General features: G+C 37.8%; 1 protein-coding gene across 1 annotated transcript in view; it reads left to right on the top strand.

Annotated features, from left to right (window-relative positions):
* LOC120628561 overlaps nucleotides 1–26,029 on the top strand; it is a 137,964-nt gene extending 111,935 nt beyond the window's left edge. The window contains exon 2 of the mRNA XM_039896987.1: nucleotides 16,537–26,029. Within this exon, the coding sequence (XP_039752921.1) occupies nucleotides 16,537–16,594 (58 nt within the window). The 3' untranslated portion in view covers nucleotides 16,595–26,029. The remainder of the gene's footprint in view (nucleotides 1–16,536) is intronic.
* The last annotated feature ends 1,411 nt before the right edge of the window (nucleotides 26,030–27,440 follow it).

The raw sequence follows: 27,440 nt of genomic DNA, 5'->3' as shown, positions 1-27,440 counted from the left end.
ACTGTGCGAAGCCGATAAAAAAGTGTAAAGTGGATTGTGCATAATATATGTCACAAAAAATAAAATAAACTTACGTGAACATACATACTATAATTACATAATAAGCACAAAAATACCTGTATACATAAATACTTAAATTATACAGATAAACACCCAGAGACTGAAAATCATGTTCATAAAACAGACATTTTCCAGTTGTGGGAATCGAACGGAAATAATTTGGGGTTATAATTTTTGTCTCCTGCCGGTTACACAAAATATGTTCCAACCACCAAAATTGTTCCAACAGACCCTACCTGACACAATTGATCATGGCAATAAATCTCTCAAATTTAATAAAGCCAGGATTCGAACCCGATGCCACGCTCATGTAACACCTATAATTAGAGAACTGACGCCAGTCAAATTAATTTTGTCTGTTATATGTACACCAACACTGTACTCTGCAGCCTTAGTGTATGATTTGCTCGCTCGCAATCGAGGTGTCGATTTCGAATATCAAACTCTGTATCTTCAAAGTAAAATGGACTTAAAGTGACTAGTTTTAGAGTCGCAAATCATAAACTTCCGAATTTTGTTTTACGACGGCCGATTGGCGAAGTTTGCAGCGACCCAGCTTTCTGAGTCCAAGGCTGTGGGTTCCATTCACACTACTAGAAAATGTTTGTGTAATGAACATGAATGGTTTTCAGTGTATTACATATTTTAAGTATTTACGTATATTATTCATAAAAACAAGCTACGCTTACTTTGGGGGGATGTGTGTATTGTCGTCAAATGTTACCTCAAACGTAATGTTCTGTCAAAACGAGATTGTACGCATATTTGCACTATAATAGAATGCAAATAAGAACTACTTTATTCCGATGTTCAAGTTATTCCATACTCGAAAACGACTCGACGATTGAAAGAGAGCAAATTTTGTACTAAGGCTCACGAGCCTTACCTCCCATACCATAAACCATTACAGGTGGTAATGGTTTATGGTATGGGAGAATCGAGCGCGTCAAAGTCGCTCTGATAGATCGCCCCCACGTTGTCCAGTGAGACACATCGATCACACAGCTCCCTTACCCGTCCCGCAATTTTGAAGACGTCCCGCATTTCGGAGGACGTCCCGCTATTAGAGAAAAGAAGATATCGACCGTGAACTTCTGAATTCTGCACAAAATTCATCTCCAATAGTTTTATTTCAGTTAACTTTTTTTTTTAAATATCTAATTTATATTTAACTAGCAGTCACTTCTTACGCGTATAAGTCAACCTTAATATATAGTCATATGCTGTCCGTTACGCACGCAGCGGAATCACTGAAAAAAAAACTCTCACCTAATTGGTGCTATGCTTTTGTTGGTCTTAGCGTGATTATATATAAAAAAAGCAAGTTAGCCCTCGATAAATGGGCTATCCAACACTACGAGTATAAAGATAAATTAAAATAATAAAATACTAATATAATAATAATACAGAAGGTAGTCCTTGAAACGGCGCCTCTTGTGAGAAGGTCTCTCACTCTGGAGCCATGACCGCCGGTTCCTTGGGCATTCAAAAGCCTCGCAAGCGGGGTTTGGATGTTAATAGAGTGTTTTTTTTTTTATTAAGTATTTTCAAAAATTAAAAAAAAAAATAATCAATAAATGATAGAAAGTAATAATATATAGTAATTTGAGATTGAGATGATGTGTTTTTATTATTTTCATTACAATTTTTATTAATACATAACTATAACCTAAAATAAACTATTTAAAAACTAAATAAAATCTAAAACGTCCTCGAAGCCACCGCAGCGAGGCACAGTTCCTAAGATGCTGGCAGCATTTCCCCTCTGGATGGCCAAACTAATTCGTTGGCCAAGGTAACTGCCCGCTCTAGGATCACCGGTAGACTCGATAACCCTTTTCGATAATTCTTTGAAAAGGGCTCTTGCCTTGATTCAAGATTGAGATTGTTTGATAGAATTATAAATTGAGAATAAAAACATAATAAGATTGCGGGAAATAAATTTTATGACGTCAAATGCTATCGCTTTATTGCACTTTCCATGTATTATATGGGATGTGTTATTGTAATTATTGCATGGTTAGAACCTTTGTGTGAGGTTTGCACGCTTTTAAACTTTGGTTTCATGCAAAACGTGTTTGTATGTTTATTTTGTTTTTATTATCTTCTTAACATTAACGTAAATTAGCGAGCGCGAATTTTATTTTATTTTATTTTATGCATAATTACTATATTATTATTGTGTGTTTATGTTCTTTGTAAGTAAGTCTTTTATTCTACAGCAAGTTAGCCCTTGACTGCAATGCCACCTGATGGTAAGTGATGATGCAATCCAAGAGAAAAGCGGGCTTTCTTGTAAGATAGCTGTAAAGGTAAACCGAATACCCCTATGGTTTCTAAACGGCATCGTACCGAAACGCTAAATAGCTTGGCGGCATGTCCATTATTATTTTAGTTTTTGCTTAACTAAGCTATTAATATGTATTTGTGTATAAAAGCAAACGCGAAGTTTGTTTGTGTCCTTCAGGGCAGTATCTTAGGGGCTTTCTTCTTCTTACCTTACATTAATGACTGTGATAACTAAATGAGATATATAACTGCTAAATAACAATGATTAGGCTTTCTTGATATTCAGATTTTACAGAACATATGTCTATAATAGAAAAGTAAAATAAGGAATTAGTATCATGAATCAATACCGGCTTTGCGAGTGCGAAATATTTAGTATTAAAACCAAAAACACGTTAGTTTTTAGCATTAGTGAGGCATGTTACCCAACACTAGTAGGTACCGGACGTAGGTACAGCACGACTATCATGGGCAGGAGACATTTTGATCAAATTTTATCTTCTTCCACAGCTTTTTCAAGTCTCCGAGCGTTGGTGCACAAGTGGAAATAATATAGGTGTAACAAACTTCTCTTAAGTTTTTAATGTTGCCGCGCTTTGGCAGGTGGACATTTTAATTTAATCTAATCTTTAAATAAAGTGATAATGATAAAAAAGAGAAGTTGGCAAGAAAACCTTTCTTTTCATTTGAGATTTGTTGTAGTAACCCTTGCGGGAGCAGTTCAAACAAAGAAGGAACAGATACAGCAATAGAAAGTTGTACAACGCATAATATACCCGGACACACCGCGTCGCGTAAACCGACCGATATTACTTCATTTACTTGGCTCGTAGGGGTAGTTAGGTTAGGTAGTAGGGCGTTCAATCATTATAAATAAAAAACTTTCAGATTTACAACAAGTACTATCTGTTGCCTGTGACTTCGTCTACATTAATTACGGTTGTTAACATCCGGTTTCCGCCAGATTCCCCGACAGATTAAGAGATTTTTGTAGGCTATAATAAGTACTTTAGTCATAATACATAACTTTCAATATTCGATAGACGGATATATAGATTGATAGATAGATAGATAGATAGATAGATAGATAGATATAAGGTAAGTGTAGTACTTTATACCATGTAGTGATGATAACAGCCAATTGAGGTCCTGAGGATAGCCCGCCGAGAACCAATTGACGAGTTAATCAAACACAATAAGCATTCGTTCCCACAGATAAACCAATAAAGGTGGGACAAAAAGCAAGCATCGAAACGCACATAACTGTTTGCTCAGAAAGAGATCGAAACACCCAACCGAATGATTAACGTTTTTAACATACCAACTGACAAAAATCCATATCTATAGACGTGCCAACATCCGCCGTCGGGGGACAACCGCGTATAGAACTTTGGACGGAACTGCTACAGTTTTATACATGTAGGGAAGCATCTATGTTGGTTTATTTATGGTTAGGGTGATGAACATGAAAGTATTTTAGAGTGTGGGTGTTAATCTGTATATTATAAGTATTATTTATATAAACATTCGTCAGTCATCTTAGTACCCATAACACAAGCTACGATTTCTTTTGGGGTAGATGGCGATGTATGTGTTGGCGTACCTAGTTTCTATATATTTTTTCGAATTTGATAATGGTTTCATATTTAAAAAGATATTTTATATAATAGTGGTAGAATCAAGTGCTGCTATAAAGAACACATGAACCAATTATCAAAAAAGACTCAGATGCGTTATTAGACTATCTCTTAGTATATAAAAATAATTTAGAAGTTTAGATTAAAATTAGATTGCTAATTAGACAAGTCACTTGTCTAGATTATAATGTAATTGCAAACAGTATTGGTACTTTGTATTACGAAGAAAAAATTGCACATGTTTGGTCCATGGATGACATAAAAATGGGAAAGAATTAAATTCTGCGATGTCAGCTAGCAAGTTGAAACGTCTGTTGAAGCTTAATGATTAACGTTTTTCGCATAGCGCACAACAAAAAGCAAATTGACTGAACGCAGTACAAATATTCCCCCATTAGCGTTTTTACGCGATACTCGATGATTTCTACCGCGGCGCGGTTTGCGGCGCGAAGACGTCTCGCACCGCGCGGGGTACGTCTACAGTGCAGGCGGGCACTGACATTTTACCGCTTTACGCCTGAATTTATTAATAATGAATTCATATCCAAAAATTCCCATCTGATATTGATCCAATTTTTGAAACACTACAGCAAATACCTATGCGTTCTTCGAATTGAAATAACGCATGAAATTATTAATAATCAATTCATATCCAAAAATTCCCATCTAATATTGATAAAATTTTTGAAAACAAAACATGCAAATACCTATGCGTTCTTCGTATCTTAAAATTCAGTTAGATGGGCGGATATAAGAGCAAATCATCATTTTCAATCCTATAACTGGTGGAAAAACATACGTCTAAAAATAGAGCCATATTTCGCTAGGCATACAGAGAACTCGTCCTGCAACGCTCTGCCCTGTGCCCATATACAGTGGCGTGCACAGGAATTTGGACCAGGGTATAAAGAAGTAAATGGCATAAAATGGCAAAATCCTCCTCCGTTGCCATATGAAAATGTAAGGGTATGCAGCGCTTTTGGGCATGTATGAAGTGCAAGCCACTGCCCATATACCTGAGGTAGATATGTTATGTCCCATGTGCCTATAGTAACACCGGCAACCAGATCTTTCAGACCGAATCACAGCGATACTGCAATACTGCTTTGCGATGGATAAAAGCAAGGCGGACGTAGTTCCCCTGACAAGCTTTGTCACGAAGAGCATACCTATACATATCACATAGTTCTTTTGTAGCGATTTTAACACTCTACGGTTTATCATCGCTTGGTCTTTTATATCAACCCTGTTTTTAATCAACCCTTTACTTTCCAAATTATTGAGAACTCCAAATGCAAGTCATCTGTACGGACACATGCCGTATGACACTATATGCATTGCAGCCGTCTTAGTACCGTAGTAGCAAGGAATGCATTCAGCAGTCATACGGCAGTGCGAACCAATGCTATAGTGCGCTATATTGTAAAATAGGGAAATAAAAAGAGTGGCATCCTCATATCTATATAAAGTATTAACAAACATAAACATCATATATTTGCACTAAAACCCCCTAGACATCCTTTCTAAAATCGATATAACTAGTATTTAGCCCCGACCTGAAACCTCGCGCTGCAAGCAATATTTTATTTTCTAAGAATAAAAACACATAAAAAATAACAGCAAGTAAGACTCGAATCTTTAAAAAAGGAAGACAAAGTTTACAAAGAACAGTTTAACCTCAGTGTATGTTTAATAGCATACAAAAGTTTCAGATTAATCAATATACGAATAATGATAAAAGAACTTACTGCAACTTTTCAACTGTAGATAAGTCGACGCGCCTTGAGTATCAAGGATGCTCCAATATCAGAGAATAACGTTAACAGATAACGTATTTTTTGAGGATCTGTGTATGAGAAATGTCATAAGTAATCAAAATATTAATGTCGCAGATTAACGCAAATTAAGTGAAATTTCAATGTAAAAATCACAAAAAAACACTTTAATATTAACTATTTGTATCTCTTGTATACATTAGTTTCCGAAGCGGACCTATAGCCTAGTGGGTAAGACTTAAGCTTCCCTTTCGAAGGGGCCAAGTTTGAACCCCAGCAGGCACTGGCGTGCACTGAGTTATTTACCAGGGTATGCATATCAGGAAGATTGTGCCAGCAGGCCCACATCCCGGAGTTATATATCGAATATAACTTGCTTTAACGATGAATGGAACATCGTGAGGAAATCTGAATGCCTGAGAGTTCTCTATATATATGTCAAAGGCACGAGAAGTACTTGGTCAGCGTTGTAGAATAGTGTCTAAACCCTTCTCAACTGGAGTGGCCCTGTATTGGACCGGTGATGGGTCGATAGATTACTTTGAATAGAAAGATTATTACTCCCTAATTAAATCATTGCAATTACGTTGATTTATTACAATTAAATGATTTCTAATACGCTCTGCGGCGCGTCGACTTTCCGAGTGACGCAGGGTGTGGGCACAGTGCAGGCGGCTAGTGACAATATAAATAATTTAAATAAATAAAAATTCTTCTTCATTCGCAAAAAGGGTTTGCTATTTCTGCGCTTTGTCGTAGTAGCTGTATCTATTGCGGGGACCAATCCAAAATACTAGAGCGATTCTGTGCGTATGCATTTAGTTATTTTAGACTGAACGAAGGATTTTTGGGTAAGCGGTGATAGCCCGGTGGGTAGTACTGCGACTTCACTTTCGAGCCTGAAACCTGCGTGCCTGGGAGTTCTCAATAATGTTCTCAAAGGTCTGTGGAACTGGAGTCCACTGATCCGCATGGCCGTGGTGGACTACGGCCTTAACCCTTGTGGGAGGAGACCCGTGCCCTGTAGTGGGCCGGTAATGGTTTGATATGATGATGATATTACTTGATTTTTAATTCTTACTATGCTAGGTTTACAACTTGTTTGCTATAAATTTATCTTCAGTGCCTTTATGAATGCTGTGCCCTTGACTGTAATCTCACCTGGCGGTAAGTGATGATGCAGCTTAAGATGGGAGCGGTCTAACATAGTTAGGAGAACCGATAGCCGTTGGAATCCTAAGCTTCTGGAGTGGCCGTTAAACACAAGCCCGGTGTGGATGGTGGATTTTAAAACTCCTTACAAAAAACCTGTTTTATGACAGCAGCAGACGCAGAGGACGTCAGTCGGTTGAATTGATGATGATGATAATAAAAGCTTCGACCAACATCTTAAGAAGCTTTCGCTTGGTTGTTGGATCAAGGGTCGGATACAGAAGGCAGTAGTCCTTGAAACGGCGCGTATTGTGAGGAGGTTCCTCGCTCTGGAGCCCTGACCGCCGGTTGCTTGGGCATTCAAAAGCCCCGCAAGCGGAGGGTGGATGTTTTTTTTTTATTTATACATTTTTAATAGTGTTTTTTATTTTAATTTTAACCATTGTTAAGAATTTAAAAAAAAAATTAAAAAGAATAAATGATAGATAAATAAAAATAATTATAATAATTATTTATTTGCTTCCTGCAAATATCAAGTTTGTACAATATCAAGTTGTTGGTAAACAATATAGTTAGTTTAGATAGCATAACATTCTACTAAATTAATAGTGTGCAAATTTGGTTCATGGATATTAAAAAATTCAACCTTAATTAAATTTCAAATTAAATTAAAATAAACACTACAAACACATGATAAAATTAAAAATGACAGTAAATAAATAAATGAATAACCAAATCGAAATAAATGATGCATAATTTATATTTAAAATTATTTAGTTTATAATAAATATTCTTTTACATCATAATAACATTTTTCGAGAAGCATTTTAGTTAATTTATTCTTAAACATATTAAGATTCATGTTTTCTATATCGGATGATGCTGTTTATAATTGAAAAGCCCTTTGGAACCCAGGCACTCTGAACCACAATTGCGTAACCGCTGGCAGCGTGACCGCACGTGTTCTATAATTACTGCATTTAAAACTTGCAAAACGTTGCGTGCGACTTGCAATTCATTTGGTAAATAATTCATACACTCGTGCAAGTGGGTCAAGTGCGCGTGCGTTGATCTCGGAATCCGTCGCGTATGTGAGTAAAGCTGGAGACAGACTTGGGGCGAGGTCTGTGTTAAATCATAAGTTAGGTAACATCATAAATAAATGAAATACTGTCTGAAATCAATTATAATTTAGTTTCTCTCAACAATTTGAAATGTGATATCTAAAATTACAATCACTATTTATTCTCACGGAAAGGTAACCGTCCTCCGGTTTCTACATTTTTTCCACAGCCATCTGCTCACATCCCTTCATGGACTCCCGAATTCTTCTAAATCACCCTCATCCTTACAAAGTTCTTATCTCAATAAATACTTATCTATTACTCTCGATACTCCCTATCTGTGTCCGTGTTCTCGTCCCCTTTTTTTTGCTACCCCAATAGTTTTCTTAGCTCTTTCCCTTTTTTCTGTATCCCCGTTCCGACTTATTAACTCTTCCATGTTGTCCCCTTTTTCTACTTTTTTTCCAAAATCAATGGTCTATGACCGACTTCCTGTCATCTTTCTTGGTTTTGCCAGGAATAACTGTGCTTTCTTTATTAAAACCATCTATAAATCTACTTATTATATCATCTGCTATAGCAACGTGGGAGAGTGTATGTGCGCATTTGTGTGCGTGTCATCATTGAACATCATCATCGTCATCAACCCATTAAGTGCCGACCCAATACAGGGCACGGGTCTCCTCACAGAATGAGAAGGGTTAAGGCCGTAGTCTACCACGCTAGCCATGTGCGGATTGGTAGACCTCACACGCCGTTGAGAGCATTATGGAGAACTCTGAGGCATGCAGGTTTCCTCACGATGTCAAAATTCACTGTTAAAGCAAGTGTTACAGTAAATTTATAAAGTGGGTAAATAATTAATATGACATTGAGTTGGTGGGTATTTTGATATAAATACGACTGCATTATCGATGCACCTCAGTCCTACACGGACTCGAACGATGCGGAGATACCTCCCGGTGTCCTTGTCGTTTATCACAAGTGATATTTAAATTTCTGAAACGCACATGGCTCTGAAAGTCAGTAATGCGTGACGGGGCTCGAACTCTGTCTCCACGAAAGGAAATCCGAAGCATCTAGGCTATATCCGCGTATCATCATTTGCAGTTTTTAAACTACCAACTGCTGTTTTAGAGCATAGGCCCACCACGCTGCTCCTGCGCGGGTCTGTGGACTTTAACGACCGTTGCCACATTTAAGTGATACTAACCAGGACCGGCGGCTTTACATGCTCTCGGAAGCACGGGGGTAGACGCCGCCAATTCCGTAACTCCGGACTAGTACTGAATATTCTTAAATAGAAAATACACAAAATACGCTACCTTATATAATTTTCAACGTTGCATCCCCTATGTTGCGTACGTAAGAACAGTCTGTCTCTAGCTTTATCTCACTCGCCGCGATAGGGGAAAAAAGTTGTGAACATATAACGTGTTAGTTTACATAAACTAACTGATATTTCTTAAGTAAGTGTATAATTAAACGTGTAATTCTTTAATTGTTATTATCTTTATTAATACATTTATATAATTGTACGTAGCAGATTATTTAATCGATGCTGTTTTTCAAAAGAACTCGATATGCCATGGGTATGGAATCTTCATGAATAAGTTAACTAAGACAACATTGTTTCGGTTGGTATTAAATTTGAATGAAACCTATAAATAAGAATGATATCCGAAAAATTGCTTTTTAATGCAACTTAATATATATGCCCTTGTGTTCTTTGCTTTGTACCTAAGAACCTATTTCAAAACTTTAGCAACGAGGGAAATAGTATTCAGATTACTGTTAGGTTACCTTTTAAGGTTAGGATAAAAAATATATAAATTTAAAATACTTAACGACTTTCAATATCGTGTATGTTGGTACATCATTCTACTAGTCATTCGATACTCTTACTAAAAGAGCTGTGAACAAAGATTTATAAACCGCCGTTTTGCGGCGGCGGCGGCTATCATAGACCGATTTTCATCAAACACAGCTAAGAACACTCCCGACATCTTTCAAACAAATAAAAAAATAAAATCAAAATCGGTTCATTCGTTCGGGCGCTACGTTGCCATAGACGGACACACACACAAACACACACGGTCACACACACACACACGAATGCACGAACGCACGCACCCTGCCACTTTTCCGTTAGACCGGGGTTAAAATTTATATAATAATTCTATGATTTGAAGATAAGACATCAAAAAATAAACAATCGAACTGATAACCTTCTTCTTTTTGAGTTTAAATCTACTTAGTTCAGACTTCAGAATAGTGTACACCGGGGTATACAAAGTTTAAAAGGGAATATTTACTTAGCAATATGTACGGCAACCGCTGCTTGTCTCACACTATAGAGTACCTACACTCTACAGTAAATTTTTATATACATAGTACTTATTTATCAAAGGGGGTGTAAGTGGGTGTGGCTAGTACCAGTCAGCCTCCCAAATTGCCAACCTCACCTGCACGTGGTGCACCCTGCCGTTTAACCGACGAGGCTCTGGCGACCGACAAGTGGCGGTATAACCACTTCGAATTGGCTAGGCTGAACAAATGGCACAGACCGGTGTCGGGCAGCAGCGACGCCGGGGCGATCAGTCTAGCCCTGCGATGACCAACCCGCCTGCCCAGCGTGGTCATTATCGGGCATATCTTTAATGGGAAGGAGAAAAAAACCACAGCCCCTAGTTCCCGGCGGCCCCGCTATTCCTGGCTCTGGCAGCGGTTATGGTAACGGCGGGGCAAGGGGTGTTAAGAATCTCCGGCAGAGATTCCGCTGCCAACCCCGACGACTTGACCTGGCAACATACAACGCACGCACGTTGAGGACCGATGGAAAGGTGATTGAGCTGGAAGAAGTGGTGAGCAAGTTGCGCTGGGATATTATAGGATTGTCTGAAGTCCGGCGAGAGGGGGAGGACTCGATAATCTTGGAATCCGGCAACTTGTTTTACTACCGGGAGGGTGACCAACAGTCACAGGGTGGTGTCGGGTTTATCGTCCACAAGTCTCTCGTCAACAATGTTGTAAAAGTCGAAAGTGTGTCGAGCAGGGTAGCATACCTTATACTCAGAATTACCAAACGGTATTCGTTGAAGGTCATACAGGTATACGCGCCGACTTCGGCACACCCAGACGAGGATGTATGCCTCGAACACCTACTACAATATTGTGATGGGGGATTTCAACGCGAAGCTTGGCGAGCGAACTGGTTCAGAGTTGAGGGTGGGGCAATTTGGGTATGGGCAACGGAACCACAGGGGTCAAATGTTGGCTGACTTCATGGAGAAGGAGGGCCTTTATATGATGAACTCCTTCTTCAAGAAGCGGCCACACAGGAAATGGACCTGGATAAGCCCCGATGGTTCCACGAGAAACGAGATCGACTTCATCATGTCGACCAAACGGCATGTATTCAATGATGTCTCTGTGATCAACAGGGTTAAAACCGGAAGTGATCACCGTATGGTAAGAGGCACATTGAGTATAAACGTTCAACTTGAAAGAGTCAGACTGGTGAAGTCTACACTCCGGCCTACTCGTGCCCATATTCAAAACCCCGAGAGCTTTCAACTAGAACTACAGAACCGGTTCGGTTGCCTAGCAGATTGCGACACTGTGGACGATTTGAACAACAGGCTGGTGGAAACTGTCCAAACAGTCGGGTCCAAATTCTACAAGGCCCACCGTAGAAACAAGGCCAATAGGTTCTCAACCAATACACTCAAGCTTATGACGGAGAGGCAAGAGATGAGACTACAGTCTATAGCAGACGCGTCCGCTTACCGGCGGATTAATAGGCAGATCTCTAAATCACAGACTCGTGATATGCGGCACTTCAATACAGAGCGTATAAAAAATGCCATCGAGCAAAACAGAGGCTCTAAAGTGTTCGCTAGAGATCTGTCTATCGGTCAGAGCCAGTTGATGCGACTGAAGACCAATAATGGTAGTCTTGTCTCTTCCAAACCTGAGATCTTGGGTGAGGTTGAGAACTTTTATGGACAGTTGTACACCACAGTACAGACGCCTGTTGAAGATTTGGCTAAGGATCCTAGAGCCAAATTAACTCGACACTATACCGAAGATATCCCAGACGTCAGCCTATACGAGATTAGTGTGGCTCTCAAGCAGCTTAAAAATGGCAAGGCGCCGGGTGATGACGGAATAACGGCAGAACTCCTGAAGGCAGGTGGAAAACCGATACTGAAAGTCCTTCAGCGATTGTTTGATTCCGTTATTCACCAAGGCACAACGCCGGAGGCATGGCACAGGAGTGTGGTGGTTCTGTTCTTCAAAAAAGGTGATAATACCTTGTTGAAGAATTACAGACCCATCTCGCTGCTGAGTCATATCTACAAGCTGTTTTCGAGAGTCATTACGAATCGTCTCGCTCGTAGGTTTGATGACTTCCAGCCTCCCGAACAAGCCGGTTTCCGTAAGGGCTTTAGTACCATAGACCACATTCATACGCTGCGGCAGGTTATACAGAAGACTGAAGAGTATAACCGGCCACTTTGCTTAGCGTTTGTGGACTATGAAAAAGCCTTTGATTCGGTGGAAACTTGGGCTGTGTTTAGGTCACTGCAGAGATGCCGAATTGACTACCGGTATATCCAAGTGTTGCAGTGTTTGTACAAAAACGCCACTATGTCAGTTCGTATACAGGATCAGACTACGAGACCAATCCAATTGCAGCGAGGCGTGCGACAGGGAGATGTTATCTCCCCGAAACTATTTACCGCTGCGTTGGAGGACGTCTTTAAGCTTCTGGAATGGAACGGACTTGGCATCAACATTAACGGCGAGTACATCACTCAACTTCGGTTTGCCGACGATGTAGTCATAATGGCAGAGACTCTGGGAGACCTAAATACGATGCTCGATGGCCTCAGCAGAGCTTCTCAACAGGTTGGCCTACGAATGAACATGAGCAAGACGAAGATTATGTCTAATGCTCATGTTCCGCTTCAACCAGTAATCGTTGAGAACACTGCACTCGAAATTGTTGACGAATACGTATACCTAGGACACACGATCCAGTTAGGTAGGTCCAATTTCGAGAAGGAGGTGAACCGCCGAATCCAACTCGGATGGGCAGCGTTCGGGAAACTCCGTGCCATCTTTTCGTCAGAAATCCCTCAGTGCCTGAAGACGAAAGTCTTCGAACAGTGCGTGTTGCCAGTGATGACCTATGGCTCTGAAACATGGTCGTTAACTATGGGCCTCATAAGAAGGCTTAGAGTCACTCAGCGGGCGATGGAGAGAGCTATGCTCGGAGTATCTCTACGCGATCGAATCAGAAATGTGGAGATTCGTAGAAGAACCAAAGTTACCGACATAGCTCAACGAGTCGCGAAGCTTAAGTGGCAATGGGCCGGGCACATAGTTCGGAGAAAGGATGGACGTTGGGGTCCCAAGGTGCTGGAATGGCAGCCCCGTACTGGTAAGCGCAGCGTTGGTCGACCCCCAACGAGGTGGACAGACGACATTAAGCGCGTCGCAGGTAGCCGTTGGATCCAAGCGGCTCAGAATCGTGGAACTTGGAACTCCCTACAAAAGACCTATGTCCAGCAGTGGACGTCTATCGGTTGATGTGATGATTTATCAAATGGAAGTTTGTTTATTTCTTTGCTAATCTTGTTAACATAGATTGCAATTTGTAACGAAAAGTTTCAGTCTTAAGGCTGAATTTCGCATGGTCACAAACCAGAGCCCGCCAGTGACTTGTACCGTAAGCAAACAGACGGCAGTCACTTTAGCCTTAAAGAAAACTCTGTATCTTAAGCTTCTTTGCTAATCCTCGAGACAGACTTAATTTATATTCAAACTGAATACGAAGTCCGCGTTAAGTACACTTCGCAATACCTACTGGTCAATTTGTTTTGAAAGTCTCCGTTAAAGCGGACGCAAAACAGAGAAAAAGAAGGTAAAAATAGGTTGGCAAATACGTATCTACTGTATATCCAAAACATTTTCAACAATTTTATAAATTTAAAATTATAATTTATGATTCCTCCAAGTGAATAAACACTAATAAAAAAACGAGTGTGTACTTATGTACACGTTTAAGAAGTTATACTTTGGCGTAACAAGATAAAAATCTATTCAAAACTTTTACATTTCGCCTTATTCTACGTTTGTAGAAAAAACGACTCTAACAATAGAACAAAATACATTACATTCCTTGAAAGTTTATAATAACTCACTATCTAGTTAAATAAAGTTTATTTAAGTATCACAAAAAAAATATTTATGCATATTTAAAGGAATGGACATATTGAACAAAATTTAATTTGGGCACTAATGGACTCGTAGTTATCGGACAACCACATTCACTCAAAATTAAAATTTAAGATTTTTGTACAATTAAATCACCGGAATGATCCCGCAGACTTTGACAATTCAAAGTGTACACTGTCAAACGATGACAAATTTTTAATCCAAGATGGCCGCCAATACGAAACTGCGACTTACATTGTTTTCACAACTCTCTCTATATCAAATAAAGGACTTGACAATAAGAATATTATTCTGAATGTAAGAATGTATAGGTACACTTTTATTGTACACCAAGAATAAAGTAGTCACAGACATAACATAGTAAGAAGGTACAATTTGGCGGCTTTTATCGCAACCTACGACAAACATTATCCGCTATGACAAATTTCGAATGCAAGATGGCCGCCACCACAATATAGCGACCCATTCGTTCCGACACCGGAGCATCCTCAGGAGCAGTGGCGTGCATAGAGGGTATGCCCAGGGTATGCAGATGGTATAAAGTGAAGAAAATCTCCAGTACGAGTTATAAATAGTTAAGGGTAAAGCTTTTTGAAACTCTTACAATGTCTATCCTTAAGTCTTTTATAATTCGTACTGGAGATTTTCTTCATTTTATATCATCTTCATTACCCTGTGCATACCCTCTATGCACGCCACTGCTCAGGAGATGTTGACTTTACAATGTATAATTGTTAAGTCATTATTTATTTAGTCGTATGGCATTTTCTAAGAAAAAGCGGTTTAAATTATTGATATAATTTACAAATTATTTATTTATTTCATCTTATTTATACATAAATATAAATAAATAATACATACGGATAGTTAACCTCATTTATATTGGAACACTTGAAAAAGTATATACACAAATAGTAAGTAATATCAATCAAAATATTCAATTTAAATCACTACTGAATATAATTTATTAGCACATATATAATTCGCACTTGTATGAAACTAAAACACGTGTTGTGAATGTATAAACTAGAAACATGTTGATAAATATTATAAATATGAAAACAGTGATCAGAGGGGACGAGCGTACCAACATGCGCGACTAATATCGAGGTTCAATTTCTATTTTGTTGGTAGCTTTTTTTTCGAGACTTAATGAGCGGTTAAGCAGACAGCTTCATACTGTTAATTTTGTGTCACAGATGCGCGCGCATCTTAAAATTTCACGCTCATCATTTTTTCATAACGCGCCTAAAGAAGTATAACTTCAAAAATATAAAACTATTTTAAACATTAGCAGGAGTATAAGTGATTTTGTTACGAAACCTCTGCTCTTCTGTTATCATATCAACCCATACTCGGACCGCTACAGAGCACGGGTCTCCTCCCACAATGAGAAGGGGATAAGTCCTTAGTCCGCCGCGGTGGCCCAGAGCGGATTGGTGGACTTCACACACCTTTGAGAACATTATGGAGAGCTCTCAGGTATGTGAAGGAAAACATCGTGAGGAAACTCACGATGTTTTCCTTCACCGTTCAAGCAAGTGATATTTTAATTGCTTAAAACGCACAAAACTTAGAAAAGTTAGAGGTGCGTGCTGGGATTCGAACTCGCGTCCCCGAAAGGGAAGTCGAAGGTCTACCCACTGGGCTATCACCGCTTTAGCGGTAATCACCGCTAATGCCTCACTTCTGTAAGACGACATAAATATAGCCTTTGTTATCTATGCACGACTTGACAGCTAAATTGCAGGTCTTGGCAAATTTTTGCATAGAAATCTCGCATAGGAGGCCGACATGGGGTATCTACTTTGTATCCCGAGTAAACAAACAGTTCACGCGGAAATCCCGTGCGTTTACACCTGCAAGTACACTCGCGTAAGCCATGCAAACTCTACCGGGCTACACCGTACCGGCGGAAGCTAGTAGAGTCAACGTTACTCGCACGAGTTACTGGTGCAAGCAATAAACTATTTGCACAAGTTAATGCGCCATTGTTTATTAGTTATTGCACGAGCTTACTTTGATGCCACGTGCTACTCGTATAGCAGACAAGTCGTAGCAATCGATCGCAGCAACAGATTGCTGTGCACTTTTGAAGCGATGGATGGCTGCTATTTGCGCGCATTCTACTTGTAGTTTTCTGTTTTAGCAAACGAGTCGCAGCTTTCGATTGCACGTTTGTGGTTTTGAAGCAATGGATCGCTGATATTTGCGCGCAATCGATCGTTCGTAAAGGGCGCTCCACTTCATACCCAATCTTATCTATAATACCTCTAAGCCTTATCTAACCATATATTTTCTCTATCTTTCCAGTCAAAAATCATACAACAGTCCATGGAGTTGGACGACCGTGACTGCAACCGGGGACTGACCGCGGGTACCGCGCGGGCATCCGCCTGCGCACTAGACGCCGCGGGGACGAGGAGGGGGGGAATGAGGGGGAACAAGGATACAGGGCTGAAACATTCTGTACGACCTAGAAGTACAACGCTATAGAATAAGCTTCTCGTTCAAATTTTAGTTCTTTGGACACTCGTATACAGTTTCATAACTTACAGCGCCAAAATAGCGTCTATCAATTCGACATAAAACAAAGTTAAAACAGCCTATCCAGTGACAATATTGTCAGTCAGAGTTTTGTTGACTTACAAATGAAGTGGTAACTACCGATCGCTATTTTCAACTCGAGAATAAACAAATAACTAACAAAGTAAAATTAGGTAAGGTATCCAACTGTTACTTTGAAACCATCAAGGACTTCAAACCAAGCGAACTTAAATGAGACAACACTTTCCTCGGCACAGTAAATATCTTGCTATGAAGAAGGCTTTATTAAGGCAGGGCCGCAATTCCTATGACATTGGTGCTAGATAAATAGAACATAGGCTCTAAAATAAACAAGGAAAGATAAGTTTAAAATAGGATAAAACTACTTTTAGACTTACATTTTAATTAGCACCAATTATTTCGCCATTGTGAGTCGTTCATTCGAAATAAAGCCTCATTTACACCAAGTCAGTAACTGAGTCGAGGATTTACCCGGCATTGACTCGATTGAACGAGTCAACGAGTGAGTCGTTTATTTCATAACAGTTCAGTCAGTCAGTGAGTCGTTTATAGTTCTGAAACTGCTTCAATAAATTAGCTTTGTTCTCTAGGTCGTACGGAAACATGTGAGTGGCTACGGTTAGACTTTCAAAAGACATGTTTGATGTTAATTTTCCAAAGGTTCTAGAACTATTTGGTATAAAGACAGTAGATAAGTATTTTAGTTGTGTTTATCCTTGATATTATTTATTGTATTAGTATTTTGATGTTTTCTTTTTCAATTCAAAAATGTATGTGTGACGTTAAGCGGACAAAAATAAGAAAAAAATATAATTAGTGTCAATATGTCGCGTAAATAAGTGATCTAATGTGGATGTTTTCTTTCTGTCTTTAATTAGTTCTTCACATTTTTGTTATCTATGTAAGTATTACGGTAGAGACACATCTAACATCCCACCAGCCGCCAACGAAACAACACATGCACAGTGGCAACACAGCACCCTCAATTTGTTAATAGCAACATTAGATGTTGTCCAAAAACACTACACGCACCTTGAACCACCTTGGTTTAGTCAATGCCCTAATTCTCTAAGACATGCAAATTGTAATGTAAGGAATTTATTTAGTGATGTCAAATTTAACACCTATATACATAGTGGAACTGTAAGGTTCAACATGAAGTATCAGTATAATAAACAAACCCTGAGCAAAAATACTATTATTCAATTTGCCCCAACCAGGGTGGCGCGGGCGACACGGTACGGAGGGGTGTTGACAGTGTGTCCCTACCATTATTTTAAAATAGAGGCTATGATTTATGTGCATAGTTTTGTTGCGACACGTAGCATGTCTCGTTTCGTGACTTAGAGCTATAAAATATTATATTTTGATATAAAACGTGTTACAATTTAATTATTTTTAACGCTTAATTTATATTAGTTAAAGTTGTGGCTAGTACTAAAATACCCCAAAGTCTCAACCATTGTGTTAACACTAAATGGTAAAGCTCAATTTCAGCTATATGGTGGCTATAGATGGCGACAAACTCGACGAAAGACTCAAGTTTTGCGTCGCAAAATTAATTTTGCGCGTCAAATTCAATGTGGCAAAGAAAACAAGAAACACCTCTAACATAATATTGCTTTAATCAGTAATGAAAAGTTCATAACTTTACTAATATAAATTAAGCAATACTTTTATGGTCACCCTTTTACATGACGTACCTTAACTACCTAAGTAAAGTCAATCGAATTTGAATAACAGTAAGGTTCGTTTTTCCCCGCACCACCCGCCCCGTAGTGAACGAATTGATCCGTCCGATGTCGTTAGCTCCCCGTATCGTCGCCTTGCCGTAGTCGTCATCGACAGGTGACTGTGAACATGTCTTTATGGCTCCAAAATTGTATTTCGCCAAAAATCTAACTTGCTAATTGGAATTATCACATTACGTGAAAATTATCATAGTTTACATGCTCTCCAGGGCACGGAGGCGGACAACTCAGATAACTCACTAACTCTGGACTGGTAACAAGAATTAATTATTTTAACGTTTAATTAACTCAATAAGTACCTAAAAATTAACTTAACATTTAAGTAAAATACCAGCATATCAGAATATCGAGGCTAAGTAGAGACCTTTGATTTTAACATTAAACAGGATTTGGTTAGTGACATTAAGCACTGGCATATGGTTTCACATTCTAGCACGGTCGACGTTCAACCTGGCCCTTGAAGCATAAAGCGATATAAATGTCGTAAGTTAAAAAACTTACTTAACTATTCCTCCGCCTTTACCTATAATTTCTACAAAAAAAATTATGTAAGTGTGAAAATCGCGCCATCTTACGCGTTGAAACGCGCGATTAGACACGCGAGCAAAACGCCTTATATGAACAAGCTTTATCGTAAATGTCAGTGTAAACATTTCCAAGAAACCATTAAAGCTCTTGATATGTTTAAAATAACTTAGGTTTCAGTTCATTTTGTCGATTATCTACGTTAGTAACCTAGTTTCTGTATACAGCCGCGCCGGATCCGGTGGTCTGTAGGCAAGTACCTACTGCCTTAATGTTTTTTTAATTGCACACACGAGTCAATGACTTCACAGCTAATGCCGGTAACGTGGAATGGAACGAATAGTAATGCTTCAGTTTTTACTGAGTCTAATGGAATATCTACTACCTACAACTAAGTACCTCGACAGCGAAGTGCGATAGCGTAATAAAATACCCATGAATAAATAATTCTACCAATTTTATTTAGCATTTAACTAGTAAGGAAACAAAATAAAAACTTAAACTGAAATGTTCAATTCAGACCTTTCAAATTCCAGCGCGCCGTGGTTCGTTATGGGATAATTTTTATTTATTAATTTACTTAAGTTATCAAGTTTAATAAACTTCGTTCTGTAAATTTGTCTTTGTATTAAGTTGTCAATGGTTTACCATTTAAAATAACACAAGTGTGATCATCTATATTTACCTACGATTGAACTGCGGAAGTTAAATGCGATTTATATGGTATTGAAGAAGCATCATCTAGTTAAAATACTGGGAAACTGTACTGTCACTAGATGGCGCTCTTTCTTATCCTCGCTCGCTCTTAAACGTAGGTAAAAAAAGTCACACTTCTCAGACTAGACAGCTAACGTGGATGTGACGTTAATTTTCAAGAAAACTTTCTTAGGCAAATAAATGTACAGTGTACACGAAGCGTACTGCGTTCAAGGCCATAAAGATGAGTTCACACTCGCCGTCAAACCACCGGAACGGAATTGCTTACAGAACCAACCTCAACCGGGCGTCCATACATAGATACTAATTGGTGAGTAATTCACGGATAATTACACAGGACAGGACGCTCTAATACCATATCCCTAATTTATAAGATGGTGCATCGGGTATATAGGCGGAAAGTGGATAGAACATTGTTATACTTAACCCAATATATTTACCTATATAACTTTTTATATGTTATTGTATTTTAGCATCAATCGGAAACGTTTCATTATTTTTACTTATTGTATTATATTGTGTATTCAATGTCATTTAATTATTCATACTTTCTGTAAAAGCTGTAGCTTTAAATCAAATCCTTGATTCCCTTTGACATTGCAATCCTATCGCACTCGTAACTGCCTTCACGTAAGTTCGCTTTTGATAGTTCATATGACACACGTCAAATAATTCAGTCTTAGGAGAACTGGCAACAGTTAATTGTATATAGATCTTAAATTTTGGATTAATTTTAATAAATATTATATATTTGGGTTATGTATATTGATGTTATAGAATTATAATTTATTAATTTAGTTGTGATATTTATGAGGTACTGTTCGAGTCGCGCATCAAAAATTGGACATATTATAGTATAGGTATGGGCTGCAGTTAAATGTGTTAAAAAAAGTGGCATAATTTTAGCATATTATTATCTATTTACTATTTAACATAATTACTAGTTGTGCAATATGATATTCTTATTTTATGTATAATATAGTAAACAGGGTTTTATATTGCAAAATACCAGACAGGACATTTAATGTACTTTATACAACTGAACAACCTATACTTATTCTATGATTTTAATGGTATATTTTCTCTAGCTAGCTATATTTTTTCTTTCTCATCAAACCTTAATTGGTTGAGATGTGTAACCACAAGTAATCAATACCAAATTCAACGGACACGTTGTTTGCCACTCGTGTCTAGCCTTACGGCCTTATAGCTAGTTATAGTAGACATACCAGACATGCCAACAAAAAAAAAAGCTCCTTACTTTGGATTAATTGCAATCCCAAAAATGAGCTATACAGTTGCTTTTCTATTCATCCATTGAAATCGTGGACAGCAAATTGATCCCCTCTTAAAAGGAACTGTCAAGTTGGATTTCACGGGAGGTTGGGGGGAGGGCTCTGATTTAAAATTGTTGGTATTTTACAAATAACCTTGTGGGCAATGATGTTTTGAGTAAACAGATAAGTTGTATGAACTGTATAAGTAGCATGTTAAAACTTGGCTAATTAGCCAAGTCCGTCGTAGACCGTCCTTTTTGCGGTAAACGTGTTTGATAACATTCGAAAATTACGACTAGAAAACGTGCTATATTATTTGCTATATCACTTACTATTGCATTCGCTATTCAAAGTTTTCATTTGTTAAAATAATTGAGGTCACTTATTAGCAATATTACATTAAATATATTAGTTCAATGTAACCATCCATCTCTTTTTAATTACAACATCATTGCAGGTATATATTGTATGTATTGTAGGTACTCGTATATTTCTAACATAGATACGGTGTGAAGGCCAGCCCATATCTGTGTGTCCATGCGATGGGTTCCGAGTGAGCGCAATCCGAAATGGTCTGTAAATGTATATCGTAGTTAGAAAAGTTAAGAGGCGGTCGGTGCATTTAATTTATGTATGGGTCGAGAGCAGATTGAATTTGAAATTTTAATTCGTACATTTCCGTTAGGTGTGTCCGTGGCTTTACATTTCTGAGTATATGAAATATATATAGGGTCTCGTTCTAGAAGAACGCAAATGTGCGATCACTCTAAGTTCGCGCGATTATTTTATTCGTATGAACTCGCGATTAGGTTATGACGCAAGTTCTGATTCTAACTTCGAACCGGCATCGGCATAGTACAGCGCGATTAAAATATTTGACTACTAAATCGGAAAACTGTAATAGATACAATATGATCGGTGTATTGAAGACAAAACGCAGCGTCTTTTTTTTTAATCGCGCTACGAAAGCGGTCTGTGTGGACGACGCCTTATAAAGAAAAGGTCGCATAATACTTCTGTTGATAGTTAAATTAAACATTTTCCTATGCAATAGTAAAAAGCACATTTCTTTTTAGATAGGTATTTACTTATTAGTGTAAAAAATTATCCGTAATGTTTAATTAATTGTAAATTATTTCAGAATCAACCTGCATCTCCTACTCTTTATATTTATATTTAGACAGGAATAGGTTCACAATTCCTGGAAAGGCATAACTCAAGGTCGTTGTGTCAAACGAATTCCAATTTAATCCCTATATAGTTAAAGCATATATTTTATCAACGTTTTCCTGACATAAATCTTAGTCCAGGAGTTGTCGACTTATAATTTCATGACAATCGGGCTAAAATGAGAGCGGGAGAACGAATATTGCGATCTCTCTTTCACTTTTAGGTATTAGTGTAAGGTTGGGTTTACACAGCATTGTCTTCATGTTTAAGCGATTTCATACTAAAAGATTATTTGTCTATGTTGCATTGTAAATGTATGCGAGAAATGTAGATGATGTTTTGACATTTTATTGTTTAAATAATATTTTTGTGGTAAATACAGCTACATTAGTAACGAACACTGCATCACCGATTAATGTTAAAGCAAACCTTAAATATTAATTGATGAGTTTTGGACAGTTGTATAAGTTGAGACGCATGGCAATGCTGTATGTAGTAAAATATAAGATGCGCCTTATATAAGCTACGTTTGTAGTGTTCGGAAATAAATAGGTATGCACCAAGTGAATAAAATGTCAGAATATTGATATACTTTTACTTTTTTACTAAGCAGCAAATAACTGTATAAATATTAACTACATTAAGATACCTATTACCTACACATTAAAACTTTATTGATATTCACATATTGATGTTACAATAAGAATTCGTTTAAGAATTCCCTACACGTTCCGATGGTAACGAAAAAAATAGGATGCCTAATACTCTACACCATCCGATTTTATCCGACTGTCTGAAGGTGTTGGGTTCTTTTATAGTTAAGTAGCCGACGATGTTATAATAATATTTAGAATGAAGTATAGGTGTAAATTCGACCTTAATATTTATGTAATTGTAAGCTAATAATCTGCTCTCATTTCAGTCGGCTTGAGTCTGCGTTAGAGACATAATATTACTATGTAATTATACGCCTGCGTTTACATAATAGCCATTTACTTGTAAATCAATATAACCTCAACCCCTCTGGCGTGACTTCAGTCTTTATATCGAGCAAGCACTTAAACTTTGTGACATTAAAGTTGACACTTGTTCATACAAGTCTCAAAATTCATGTCTTAATATGTATACTGATCGTCGTTTAGATTTCAATGACATACAAGCCCCCTACGTCATTGAAATCAGGACATCTTCGAAAGCACATGTTCTCAAATACGTCAGAGGCTAACTGATTACAATGCAGACCTGGGCCAGGAACTTGATTTGAGAGGAGTACGCAATACATTGTTAGGTACTTTATTCGCGCTGGATATTGCTCATCCAGCCGTCCATCGCGTCGCTAATGACTTGTCACCAGCGATCGGCTCGCGCGGTCGCGGCCTCACTAATAGGCACTAAATCGATACTGACAACTGCTAACGAAGCGTCGGCCCGGCTCCGATGAGTCTAAATGCAAATTGACTAAATTGACGATCGGTTTGTGTTAAGTCGTAATAAAAATTGAGTCACTTGCTCTTATATTATGATACACCAAGCTATAGCAATATACACTGACTGCTTATGTATTTATAGTCAGTTATAATTAGATAAGCTGACTGACTGTCAGTCAATTATTGAGTGCCTAGTGCCTAGTAAGAGATTTTCTTACGTTTACTTATTCGAAAGGTAACTACGATTTATATGGTATCAAAAGAGCGCCATCTATTTACAACACTGAGAAACTGTATTGTCAATAGATGGCGTTTTCTTTACCATATACATCGTTTCACGCGATAGAATAAGTAAACGTAGGAAGAAAATCTCACACTTCGCACCCTGTACAATCCACGTCACGCTGTGCGCCGCGCGGCTGCCGCGATCCTTAAAATGAGACGTCCTGTTGCAAGACATCGCAGCAGCCGCGAGTCCTCGTCGATGTGCGATCAAATTACCGCACTTATTGCGATTTATATTTTATCGAAAAAGCGCGATCTAGTTACAATTCTAGGGAACAGTTGTATCTACTTCGCTCTGTTAACATATTGCCATATCGCTCGATACCCTATAAATCGTAGATAACTTTCACGCTATCAAATACATAAACGTAGGAAGAAAATCTCTAGTTTTGATTTATGTCACCTTGAGTTGGTTCATTAGTTACATACGTTTGCACATAGGTATCTAATTAATTACGAGGAATTTCGTGCAGAAACGGGGAAATTAAACACTTCGTGCTAGAACTCTCAGTCTATTTTTATTTCCTTATAACCTAGATAAAGGTTAGTTAGTCCTACAAGCTTGTATAGTTAGTTCTTAATAATTTACTATAACTAAGTACCCAAATAAAAATAATAATTCATATATAGTTTAACTTACCTGCCATAGGCGTTCAGTATGTTATTGGCTTAGTGTTATATAGGGTAGGAGCAAGTGACTCCTAGTTTTGTTACAACTAACATAATTACTTTTTTTCGGTGAAACTTACTTTTTGTTACGATAAAAACTTTTCCACTTTTTTATATACTTAGGTAAAATGGATTATGAAAACGCAGACGACATCGAATGACAATTTCTTTATTAAAAAATTATAATAAAAATCAGTATTTATTTCGTTATTTTTTAAGTTTTCAATGATTTTAATTGTTCTTGTTGCTTTCCTTGGGAATCTTTATCGATTTTTTAGATTTAGTAAGTACAGTATTTGTATGCGGAACGGGGATCGATGCCGCAAATCATATTTAAATATTATTAATTGTATAATTATAAGAAATCGATGTTTGTAACCAATGTCGGATCTAATTCTAATCGGCATAAATACTTTTTTAATGTAAAATTCCATTTTTCTATTCCGGTCTGTAATAAAAGTTAAGCTCGGGCAATCAAGCACCTAATTCCGTAGACTTAGGATGATTCTTCGTTGAGTAAATTGGACTTTTCAAACATAACTTCAACATAATGCACTTTTTTAAAATTTCAATTGCATTTTGTCTAGTGATAGGATTAAGCCGCTACCACTGGCAAAGCTGTGGTGCTAAGCAGTTAAGAGTGTTCCATAAAAAGGCATCGATACTAGCTAATTTAGATTAACTGATACTGCATCGTCACCATAAGGTAAAGTCTCAGTCAAACGTTAACAGAGTTTAAAAAAAACTGCAATTTATTATTTTAATTATTTCTTTAAATTTAAATATTAAAATTATTTGAAAATTTATTGCATCGCACTATTTTAATAATTTCGAAATCCTTGTATGAAAAATTACTACATTTCGTGCACAGTTAAGATTTCAAAATCTTAGATAAATCAGGGCCCTAATGTTTCGTGCAATATCTTAGCTCGCCCACACAAGATATAAAAAGATTAATTAAACCAAAATGCATTAAGAAGTTGAACAAGTCAAAATAATAGATGCAATTGTCCGAGCTAGGCTTTATGGTTGTCTCAACCGGTTAGTACCGGTCACAGGTTTGATTCCCCGTTAACGGTTGTTGAATTATCGTTCGTGAATAGTATTTTCCAAAAGTTTCCTGAATGTAATGGTTTGAGAGCCGGTGGATAACTAACTATATAAAATGCTGGATTGGTGTTGAGGAGGGCTTACTTTATAACAAACTTTCAGCTTTTATCAAGCACCTCCTCAAATGTTTCCGTCGACTCTCCGACTATACTTATTGAATAAATCAAATGACGCTTCTAAAGTGTACTATTAATTAATTAATTACATAAAGTATGTAAATATAGGACAACTAATACCTATAATAATAGTGAATGTTGTAATTTGTATATAAGTAACGAAAATTAAATTTTAAATACATAGATACAAATTGTGTGTATTCATTTATTTATTTATTCCATCCAACCCATCCAAACCCATCATCAAAACTCCTTTTATGTATTTTAATAGTAACTCTTAGTCATAGTCATAATCATAATCGTAATAAACTATGGACTGGGTCATATTACAAACAAGATGGCACCGACCCATTGGCGCTAGAGGTTAAAAGAGCACCAGTCTGGCGCACGAGAGAAAGCACCGGGGAACCGACCCCACGGGATTAAAACAAAAAGATGTTTTTATACGGCTTCAGAACTAAACTGGTGAATTTATGCATAAAGATGTCTTGCATTTCTGGAGACAGTCTTAGGATACTATATAATCCAGTAATACAAAAGTTTCAAGTGAGTTTTTAAGCCGACACGAATGCAGACAAAATCACGATGAACTACTAGTTAAACATAACTTACCCTCCAGAATATACCAGATTAGCATAATACTAAATTTATAATTTATACGTGATACGCACACACATTCACGTAGGTATAATATGTATTTGATTTAAAATATCTAGTGATATAAGTTGCCCACCTTTTTTTTGGAATGGGCAATGCATTTACGCATCCTTTAAGTAGTACAAAGACCGACTGTCGAACTGAACGGAGTTGGTATAGCTATACCAACTCCGTTCTGTTCTCCGTGGGAGAGGTGAAATTATCTTATCCCTGAAGAGATAATTGTATCCTAAGTTGAAACACGTGGTATATAAACTGAACAACACTTCGCAGAATGTGATTGACAAGCGCTTCAAAATGCCACCCGTGTCCATCAATCTCCGGAGTAGGTGTTAAGCCTCATGTATCTGTAATAACATCGGCAACCACAACCTTTACACAAACACATTACTGCTCTTGACAGCAGCAGGAATATCAAAGCGTGGCGATAGTACTGACCCGGACGAGCTGTCACGAAAAGCTCCTACTAAAAATGTCCTCATCGGAACACGTAAAGTTGCCAACCCCAGAGACTTTATTAACGAGCCATATGAAATAAAACAACAAATAAAAAAGTCAATATACAGAAATATATTTCATTATTATACAATTCCACAGGGTAGTACAGTGTACACAATTACAATTAGGTATTATTAAATTGGAATAGGAATACTTGGATTGGAACACAATAATATTTAAAGAGTAAACAGTAAACACACGGCGCGCGGGCGCTTTGTTACGTCTGACCTGACATCCTAATCATTTTTGACGTCGACTCCTGCACTATTTTTGTCGCAATAGAAAGCTTCGCGTGAAATTAACAAAAAGGTTCCTGGATAGGATAAGAATTGAAAACCTTTGCCAGTGGTAGTGAGTATGTTAGGGGTTTTTTTTTTTAATTTTTAGTTCCATTCCGGAGTTGGGAGATTTGCGGTGTCCACCCTCTTGCCTCGGAGACGTTAACCC

Source organism: Pararge aegeria, chromosome 13 (assembly GCF_905163445.1).
Source record: "Pararge aegeria chromosome 13, ilParAegt1.1, whole genome shotgun sequence".
Classification (NCBI taxonomy): Eukaryota; Metazoa; Arthropoda; class Insecta; order Lepidoptera; family Nymphalidae; genus Pararge; species Pararge aegeria.
Note: the sequence above shows the minus strand (reverse complement) of the source record. Positions and strands in the feature narration are given on the sequence as shown.